General features: G+C 39.9%; 1 protein-coding gene across 1 annotated transcript; it reads right to left on the reverse strand.

The window, feature by feature from the left end:
* Positions 1-892: 892 nt before the first annotated feature.
* Positions 893-9576, reverse strand: LOC127333737 (probable inactive histone-lysine N-methyltransferase SUVR2). Its single transcript, XM_051360165.1, has 11 exons — positions 9335-9576; positions 9130-9230; positions 6488-6686; positions 6212-6283; positions 5843-6011; positions 3676-4754; positions 2898-3163; positions 2300-2366; positions 2156-2206; positions 1784-1880; positions 893-1064 (listed from the first exon to the last, which is right to left on the reverse strand). Exons 3-11 carry the CDS (start codon positions 6683-6685, stop codon positions 1033-1035), a joined length of 2031 nt encoding a protein of 676 aa, XP_051216125.1. The 5' UTR covers position 6686; positions 9130-9230; positions 9335-9576; the 3' UTR covers positions 893-1032.
* Between the last annotated feature and the right edge of the window lie 1131 nt (positions 9577-10707).

Genomic DNA, 10707 nt, shown 5'->3' on the forward strand with positions numbered 1-10707 from the left:
AGACGGACAACACGACGGCGGTTCTGAAGAGAATATAATCAGCCAAAGGATAGACTAGAGAAAATTAAAAGGTAGCTTAGGATTTCAACGACCATGTGGTATTCGGTCGACCATGTTGCCCATTTGACCATGTCATTTGAAGGCTCTGCCGGCAAATGTAACAATGCATTATATGTCTGAAGTTTGCTGGATTGGCTGGTATTCGGTGCACACTCATGATTTTATTCCGGCCGTTTGATTAGGGAGCGGCACGAAGCTCTGCTATGTGTTGGCACCAGATGACATTCTGATCCACGGTGAAATTAGAGACGGATAATATCATGAAAGCTGAAATGGAGGACTAGCAATGAAGGTTCGAGTATCTGTGATGTTGAGAAACTTGCTTGGAACTTGCTTGGTATTTTGATCATTAACAGGTTCAGAGTCTTACCTTTCAGGGTGAAAATCCAAAATCTGACTTTAATTGGTTGTATTTGGCAATATTGAAAGCATTATTTTGAGAACGGTGACTATCTTTATGATGAAAACCGAAAACCTTAACAATATCTTTTTGATGAAAACCGAAAACCTTAACAATATCTTTTTGGAGGCGTGTTCCCTTCTTAGAGACGTTGCTTTTGGACAGCCTGGAGTTCAGGTGTTGTCTTGGTGGTGGATGTATTTTTGCTGTTAGAGTTGTACACCATAGCGGGACTTTTTGTTCTTAGTTTCTTTTTCTTTTTTGGATGTGTACATCCGGAATACCATTAGAATATTACGTTGTTGAAGAAGCTAGGTGTAATTGGTATCTTTCGATATTAATATATTTCTTTTATCGATTTTTAAAAAAAACTTCCAATAAAGAGTCATGAACCAGCAACCAAAATGCGCTGCTTGGCAGGCAATCCGGATATGTAGGTGACGAGTCAGTAATCTAGAACGTTTGTTCCAAGCGAAGCAAAATATGACCTATGATCACAAAACCATGAAAACGACTTGGCAGATGCTATGTTATCTGGAATCTCCTTCTCGCCTTTATCTCTTGACCAGTACTCACAGTAACACCAGGGCTCTGGATTTAGATCCTGTAGCAGCATAGCAACATTTATGATCAGCTACTTAACGAAAAATCGTATCACTCGAACATCATATGGAAAAGCGGTTTTGTTCAAAATTTAATTTTAGTTTAACATAACAAAATATTAACATAAATACTGGGCGGAAATTTCCACTTTTACGAATTTCAGAAGTTTCTGGACATTCCTACAAATTTAAGAAGTCGGGGAGAGAATATTCTCTATATGTTTCAAGAAGAAACTCAATCACCTCTATGTCTATCTTCTGAATTCTCATTGTGATTCGGTTGCTTTCAGTTGCTACAACCATATCACAGACAACATATGGGCATAACCATGTACAATTTCACCCAAAAAAATTCAATACCAAGAAAATTCTATATCTAGGGATACACAAGAGCAAAGGACATATGCTAGTTCGTCTGCTAAAGTTGGTCATACATTACTACCTATTAGCCATCAATCCATCATGTCCATAGACAGAAAAACGCTAAATCGAAAAAAGAGTCAATGAGAAATAACCATACAGCTTTTCAACAAAAAAAAATACATACAGACCCTATTAAATGGCAGGCTAAAACCATTAACTACACTCTTGCTTCACTCAATTGACAAATATATTCTAAAACTGAGAATGTCGAGGGCGAATATTTAGCAAAAAGGAGGGAATAGTAGAGAAGGTTGAGAAAACAGCCAAGCTGCATATTAGAAAAGCTTGAGGCACTTACTTGAGATGCTTCTTTTGCCCCGGCAATACTCACTTCTGCAAAGACATTTGAACGCCTTGATAGGGTGGCTCACATCGTCAAAATCAATTCCGTAGTCCTGCAGTCAAAATGTGTACAAAACAAGATCATGCATTTTGACTCTCTCACTAACAAATAACTATTGATTGATCTGCGGTGATACAATCCAACATAAGGTCCAGAAGTCAGAGCATGAGATTGAACTGAATTCAGTTAGGATGGTCACAAGTTAACCCATATCTTTTAGTTCTCGGAATCACTAGTGCATGCAGGGGCAGGATGATGCCGCAAGATGGAGCTTAATTGCTTAAATGTAGGACAACTGCATGAAGAACCAGTGTACGACAAACCTACCCATGTCAGTTCTTCAAATGGCTCTGTTTGTCTTGTGGTGAAAAACGCCAGCTAAAAAAAAAATAGAATAAACAAACAATCTTCAAATGATTCGAATTGCATTAATACACAAATGTCAGTAGCTAACTAGAGTTGCATACATACATGGTAGTAGTGGTGGTCGGGTGTCTCAATCTCAACAGGTATTCCAATAAGATTAGCATCAAAACATCTGCAGCATACAATGAATAAGACAAAAACATAACAAGTAAATCAATAAGACAAAAGTATTAGTTCGGCATAGTATCGAAGTAGTATTTTTTTTCTCTTGAATTACCTCTGCATTCAATCATTGGGTTAGGATGTATTATTAGTTAGTTTCAAAGTAGAGTAGCATCACTAGTATATCTCTATCGAAGCGTTGAACTGTTGACATAAGAAATAATACAAACATACCCACTAGTCCACTACTAGCTTACAAGCAATTACAAAAAAAAATCTATGATTTCTTTTTTATGGGTGCAATTTTATATAGATTTACATCCAAACAGCATTTATGGCTTTGTGCCTTTGTCCAATCGTGTACAAATAGCCACAATGGAAAAGAAAACCAGTACCTAATGAGAACCCGCGGGTCCCCACTAGCTTTGTAATATGTATGGAACCAAAAACATCATGTATTATAGGGAACCGTGGAGGATCATTATGTATTTCTGTTTAAAATAGCAAACTTCATGATAACAAATCGGGAAAGGGATATTACCTGTGATTTATAAACCTTGCGACGTTCCCATAAAATGTGGCATCTAGAGAGAGAGAATGGTCATCCTCCAGAACTCCTTCAGTGGCCCAATCAGCATCAAGATTCACAGGGTACGTGTGTCTCTCGTTGGCTGTCGTTTGAGAATTTCGCTCGTCCAACTCACTGTTTGTTAATATTTCGCCAACATATTCACAAACAAACGCGCCTCGAGGAAGTTCCTCAGAAGCCCGCAGTCCCCATCCTTTTTTCCCATTGGTTAAGAATACCTGAAACAACGATCCATTCATTACAAATGAATATAAGAAAACATGCCCCGTTGTTCAGTTTGATGAGCATACAAAGAATGCACTGCATCGCAAGAAAAAAAGTTGCTACACTTACCATCATACTCGATTAGTCGATTATATTAATACACATTCAAAATGAGATTCTAAGTTGGATCAACATTGCCCCATCAATTGCAGGGAAAATACAAAGAAACGGGCTTAACATTACCACATTAATTGAAGGAAAAACGCAAAAAATCTGTATAACTTATTTGTATGGTGCAGATTAATCATGTACTATAAATTAAACCTGTTAAAGTCATATAAAAAATACAACTGTATGTTGATCGTAAGCATTAAAACTGCATAGCAAACAGAGCTCTATTTTTATTACATGCAATTACACATGTAGTTACTTCCATCATATTTGCCAATTGGCACTGATTAATCACAACTCTATCTTCCGTGCAAAAGGGTAAAGCTAAAATCATAAATAAGTATATGCAACTTACCTGTAGAGGTCGAGTAATGCCTCGCTGAACCACACGATTTCCACAATTTCTGCTGCAGCCGCACTTACTCCAGCATTCCTTAACAAATTTCGTTATCTGATGTCCTTTACAAGGATCGGGATTCACTTTGGTGTTTTGCGGATCCGCATTTACTTTGAGCTTCACCAGTTCATTAGGACAAATTTTGCAGTAGACTATATGATGTTTATCTGGTTCTCGAAGCATGGAGACACAAGTATCAAGAAATGCTTCTGTAAGCAGGCCGTCTCTTGTATAAGCGAAGTTGCCTCCAGTTTCTGTTGCACATGCACAAGGAAGTGGTTCTGCTAGACAATCTCCAAAGCAATCTGAGCAGCAACTATCATCTCCTATTCTAGCAAGAGAAATATTGACATGTGCCTTCTGGAACGTGATATTGAATGGTATGTAGTGAAAGGGAGGAGGAAGAATGCCATTGCCACTTCCATTAATTATGGGAATACTCACATGTTCTTCACCTTTTGATATGTCATCGACATCATGAGCTGGTCTCTTGGCAATAACTTGCATATTACTGGAACTGTTCTGTTCTCCAGCAATAGAACTAGAAGAGCAAATACCACCATGAATGATGCGACTGTTAGGTGACATAATTGAGATAGCAGCTTGATTTGATTGCAATACTCGTGGCACTAAAGGCTTAGACAAAAAGTCTACTGCAGGAATTATTTGCATCATTCTTTTTTCTCTAGGTCCACTTGATTCACAGCCCATGTCAACAATACACTGGCAAATATCTTGCAGAAGTTTCATGAAAGAGAAATTGGGTTCTAGGAAGTTGTATGTGCTGAGACATCTAGCCTCCATTTCCTTGCATACCGACTCCATGTCAGGCATGCTGAAATCAGGACTTGCCGAGTTATATGTAAATGACAGTTTCCCTGCTCCAGAATGTGACAAAGCTACCTCAAAGTTGGTTGAAGAATCTTTTTTGCTTGTGATTGCTTGACTCTCGTGTGGATCAGTCACTCTTTCATGAGAAACAGAAACACCTTTCACAGCATGCTGCACACCGGAAACCGTGTGTGCATCCTTGTAAGCTGGAGGATTTCGAAAGACAAATACAGAAAATTCTGAAGTGGTTATAATTTATTAAAGGTTAATGCTATATTAACAAGGCAATGGAAACAATATTAACAGGGCAGCCACAACAAGATGACGCAATCTTTGCAGAAAATACAGAATATCACTGAAGCAGCAGCAATGCATATATTGTTATCACTAAAAGTGTTATGGCACTGTTTTATCAATTCAGAGTTCACAACAGTACAGTTCCTATGCCCGTATGCCATACGAGCTTACGCGAATGCTAAGGGTCTTAAACAAACTAGTAAAAGGTGCAACCAAAAATAGTGATGCCTTTAGGAAATAGCACTGAAACTAAACAAGATTTCCCAAGAAGTCATAACTGACTTTTAAGTCTTCTTTAACAGGCATCAAGATGTGTGCCATTTTGTATATTATAAGGAGTGTGTCACAGTGGCGCAAGTAAAAACAGACCACAAATACTTAAGACCAGAAAACTGGTAAACAAGACCCTTTTATTATCTATCTAACCCCACAAAAGGATTAAAAACAAGAGCACATCAAAGAGCAACAATATCTGAACTAGAAATTGTCAGGAAGCCTAGAGTGGCAGCTGTCAAAGTGCCTTGGCTCCAGCGACCTGTTACAGCTCTGCTTCGTCAAAGTTGGACTCAATCAATTCCTGGAACCTCAGGGTCACATCATCAAACACACATTGCGTGGCCAACTAATTTTCCATGACGTTAAGATGACCATAGACTGAGCAACTTCCAGGTGCACCAGCCATAACATTTATGACCTCTAACCTATCACACCACAAACTATATTAACTAAGTAAGTGGTGGTCAATTTATTAATATTTTGTAGGAGGAAAACTTAGGTACCATGACAACTGCTAATGCTTACAAGTTTGCATTCACAAGCAGACCTATATTTGTAAACCATAAAAAAACTATCAAACTCAAGGCATCCAGACAGATATAACAGACCTGATGGAAAAAACATTTCTTTGGTATATGTATAGCAGAAATGCGTATAAAATGTGGGAGCTCACCAAGTAAGTCAATGAAAAGTGTGAGCTATTTTCCTAAGCATAAATTACCTCTCTGATGGGTGGAATCTTGAACTAGTGGGCGCATAACTGCAAGTGGGGCCTCAAAAATAGGAAGGTCTTGACTTTGGTGTTCAACTTTAAGCTTCTTGTTACCGTGGTCAGAATCAAGATTGCCACATCTATCCTTCCTCCCCTTAGCTTGCCATTTCTTTCCTCCCTGTACAAAAATATAGGTCAAATCATACCAAAAGTGGTATAATAACGAATTATATGGGAAATGCTTCCCTACAAGATTTTTTTTTTCAAAATTTTGATACACCAAAAATCTCTTAACTAAGTGAGGGTAGGTGCCATGGTGCTTAGAAAAACGAATCTCTACATTCTAAAAAAAATCAGAAGAAAGTGAACAGACTGTACTTTGGGATCAGGCTTGTCTAATATAGCATCGGTTAGAACCCGAAAATCATCAGCTTGCCATTTCTTTCCTTCCTGTACAAAAATATAAGTTAAATCATACAAAAAGTGGTATAATAACGAGTTATATGGGAAATGTTTCCCCTCAAGGTGTTTTTTTTCAAAAAAAAAAATCATACACCAAAAATCTCTAAACTAAGTGAGGGTAGGTGTCATGGTGCTTAGAAAAACCAATCTCAACATTCTAACAAAAATCAGAAGAAAGTGAACGACCTGTACTTTGGGATCTGGCTCGTCGAAAATAGCATCAGTTAGAACCCGAAAATCATCAGCTTCTATATGCTCCCAGTTGTAATCATACACCTTTAGTAGATCATCCAACGCTTGTGAAACAGTTTTTCTGTCGACTCCAATAGCAGCATGCAGATATGTGACAACAGAATCAAATTTTTCCTTGTAGACCTTTGAAGATGTCATCCTGCATGCAACGAAAGGAAATCAGTACAGCACATCATACAGAAGGTGACCTCATAAAACGAAGTTATCAGAAGCGTAAATACACATAATAGTTAAGTTAGTTATGATAAACACCTTATGAAGGCATACAGTGCAGATGAGAATATTAGAACTACTGAGTGAATGCAGGATTGGCTAGAGGGGTCAACAATTGGAGAGTGTATTAGTTATAAGCCACCGACTCATCCTTGGAGTAGTGTTGCAACTATTTTGATTTCAAATCTTTCCTCTAACTTCTGTGTCGCTGTTATGTTGTGGTTACTACCTTGGCTGTACCCTAGTTACCTTATAACTCTCCAAACTTCAAAATTAAGGAAAAAGTACAATAGTTAGCAAATACCGTATTTTGAAAGAAATAAACATGTTAAGAACCATCCCAAAAGTAAAAAAAAACTCAACAATATCTGAATATATAAAAAGGAGATAAAATATTCATGTTATCACAAATTTTTCCTTGTGAAGATGTGCATTTGTGAAACATTGCATGGACAATACTGCTATCTCGATTCTCATATTTCAGAATTTTAATGCATATTGATCTAGTTAAGTGAGGTATACCTCACAATTTCTTGAAAAGAAGGAACACAAAGAGAGGATTAGACTGGTGAGAGGGCACATGATTTACTCTTGCTTGAATATGATGCTTACAATACTGAAACTACCCTTATCATGAAAAATGAAATAATATTCAAAATAACTTTGTGCCAAAAACATTACAATGACAAATATGTATCCTAAAAAAGTAACAGATATATAGGAAACTAGAAACTTGATTGATAAGAAAGGTGTTCCAAATGTTCGCTAGTGGATAGTCATGAAAGAAATGACACCAACTAGAGCACCAATCGATACAACAATGCCGAAGGCCTACCAAAACAAACAAACTTTCTGTCTATCAGTAGCCACCAAATTTCAAATCTTAATGCGACCTACATATGGAGAACAAATACGACAGTGGAAAGTACCGATTCCGTTTACCTTTTTTTCCTTATAATTCTCAGAGCAGGATATCTGTCTTTTTTTCTGTTCATGTATATCGATTTAGAAATTTTCTAACATGATAAACTGAGTGTGCGGACCAAATACTTTGAATTTACATGTCTTTCTGCACGGTTTCTAATGAGATGCACCAGGGCAAAAGCTGGGATGCACCGGGTAGAAACTTGTTAACACCAAATGCAGCATGCATGCAAATCCAGTTCCTAACATGCGACTGACATGGGAAAGCAAATAACCTGATGGAAATCATCACACATTATGGACCGACAGCACTAAATCCATGCCCCTGAATTTGGGAGCAATTTGTGTGTACTATTATATTGGAGACTCGGATAGAACCTCTAATGGTCATGAGAAATTTGAATAATTTAAACAATATCAACACAGAGAAGTCATATATAATTGCAAACATTATCTAATTTCCATACACACATGCAGGACACGAAAAAGAACAAACGCTATTGTGTATAGTACTCCAGATCTACTCTGCATACACTTAACTATGACCCATTTGCACTGGCTCAGTTCATTACACAAGTTTTTTTTGATAGTTTCCGTCATTTTAGAGAATCCACAAATTCGTAATTTGAGTGCACTAACTCAATTTTACTCACTTAAGAGGATAAAAAAACCACATACACTTAATTACGAATGCTAGTTTTACTCTGCATCCGATAAATGAGTCTACTTCATTTTGTCAACCTTGTGGCCCCACATGCATTATTGATTGCCCACATTTGATACGAATCAAATAGTACTGCACCAAAGAAAAGCGATGTACTTAACAGCTCGTATACATACATTACTACTAATCTCCAACGAATTAATGGCCAAGATTTAGTCCTGGCTTGGAAACGAGACCCAAGGAGAATTTTCGTCCAGATCTACTACTACTACGCGCAGCGGGGTTTGCCTGGAGTATTTCGCTATGCTTTGTCGATGTTGCTAAAATTTCGCATTGTCATCAGAGATGTCGATTGTGAATTTTAGTGCACGTGCTAGTAGGACTTGTGTGGCTGGCTAGTGCACTAACGTATCATCCGGAAGTTGCAAACTTTCAGGTATAATCTAAAGCAGAGCATTTAGTCGTAGTACCATCAGCACACAAGCCTGCAAACTCGAAAATCAGAACATACTGGAATTTGGTTCTAAAAAAAAAAGAAAACTTTCAAGTACTACTATAATCTAAAGCAGAGCATCCAGCCGTTGCATCATCAGCACACAAGCCTTCAAACTGAAAACAGTTACCCATAACACGAACTACCACCCCAGACTCTGACTGATCCCAGACGAAGCAACAAAGGCATGACAACCGGCAACGCCGGGAGGGACCCACAAAAACCATCACAGAACCCGCATTCCGCACCACAACGGAGACAACAGCAACAACAGCAACACGCGCATACCTCCTGGTCCTCCGTACGAAACCAGAATCTGAAGCAGAGGATCTGGACGGCCGCGCCTCCTCCCAGGGTTCCCCGGCGGCGAAGCGGCAGGAAACTCGGAACTAGCCGCGCCCAGAAAGGAAGCAGAGCGCGTCAGAATCCGCGTAAATGGGGCGGGAATTGAAAGCGAAGGAAAAACCCCATTCGGGACAGCGAGCGCGCGCACCTCCTGCGGCGACCGGCCGGGGAGAGGAGAGGAAGCCGAGGCGCGGGGAAGCGCCCGGGACCTCCGCGGAAGGCCGCGTGGGTCGGCGGTGATCGCCGGCGGCTTAGGGTTTGGGGGCGATTGGGGGTTTGGGGGTTTTGGAGAGGCGTTACTTACGGCGTTGGGGCGGGCTTTTGTGCGCGATCGCGTGGAGAAGAAGGGGGCGAGTTGTTGTTGGAGTCCTCTAATAAAAGACGGACAGGGCAGGCAGGATGCCAGGTGGCCGAACGGAGTGGGGTGGCGGTGAAGCCTAGACGAGGAGACGAGACGAGAACAGGGGAGCGAGCGACCCCACTCCGTCTAGGCTTCCGGTCCAGCAACTCGGCCGGATTTTGTACAGTACTTGGATTTGATCTCCCTTATTTTGGCTTGCTACATAGGCGTGGAAGATGTAGGGGATTGGTGATATATGATGTACCTCTTTACTTTCCATTAATTTGTGGTTATGATTATTATTATATTATATGGAAGAATGATTATATATGTTTACCTAATGCTTGTTTCTAATTAAGGGCCCGGGCAACATGATATTGAGACATCGTAGTTATTAACTTATTTACTAGTGAATCGGTGACCTCCGAGTTACACCGGTTTATTTCAAAGAGGATCTAGTATATCTTGAGTAACAACAAGAAACCACGACACTTAAAGCCTTGATTCGGTCCCACAACCTTAATCACGATGTTAGCCAGGGCTGTTGAGCGATGCACCGTAGAATCATGGGTGTTGGATAAAAACTACCTTTGGAGTCTAACTATTCATGGATTTCTTGCCTACTTGCATAACTATGTAAAGAATTATAATTCACTTGATCCATTTGTTCCATTTGCATATTCACTGCCATCATGAACTGAATCTCTCCGCACCTAACTTCTCATTGGCACGAACTCGGAGTTTCTCAACTCTCTTTGCTTTTATGTTATTTACTTTCAACCATCTTTTCAACACATAAACTGAAAATCCATTTAAACCCACTCTTCACCTTGTAGTACTCACAGTCAATTTGCTCAGGACTAGTGAGAGCATCTCCACTCGTCTCCCTGACGAGGCCCCCGAGTGATGTTTTTCCCATCCGGACGGCGAAATTCGGCCCAGTCGCCCCCGGTTCCTCGTTTTCGTCCGGATTTGGCCCTTCATCCATCCAGCGAGCCCACGCCATCCCCGGTCCCCGGACGAAAGAATTTGGCGCGAAACGTCGTGTGGACCCTCGTAGTCGGCGACAGGAAAGCCAAATCCTGTCGATTTCCCTCCAATTTGCTTGCATATCCCCAAACTCTCCCGCCGAATTTGTCCATTCTCCTCCTCGTCTTCCAGTTCCAGTTCCCGTCCTTGTC

Source organism: Lolium perenne, chromosome 2 (genome assembly GCF_019359855.2).
Source record: "Lolium perenne isolate Kyuss_39 chromosome 2, Kyuss_2.0, whole genome shotgun sequence".
In the NCBI taxonomy this organism is placed as follows: domain Eukaryota; kingdom Viridiplantae; phylum Streptophyta; class Magnoliopsida; order Poales; family Poaceae; genus Lolium; species Lolium perenne.

What these genes read in the sequence shown, in the direction of transcription:
- LOC127333737 (XM_051360165.1), bottom strand. Translation starts at nt 6,685, where the DNA reads ATGACATCTTCAAAGGTCTACAAGGAAAAATTTGATTCTGTTGTCACA. An exon ending in TCGACGAGCCAGATCCCAAA is followed by an intron (nt 6,284 to 6,487) that starts GTACAGGTCGTT and finishes ATTTTTGTACAG; the next exon opens with GAAGGAAAGAAATGGCAAGC. An exon ending in AGATTCCACCCATCAGAGAG is followed by an intron (nt 4,755 to 5,842) that starts GTAATTTATGCT and finishes GAAATCCTCCAG; the next exon opens with CTTACAAGGATGCACACACG.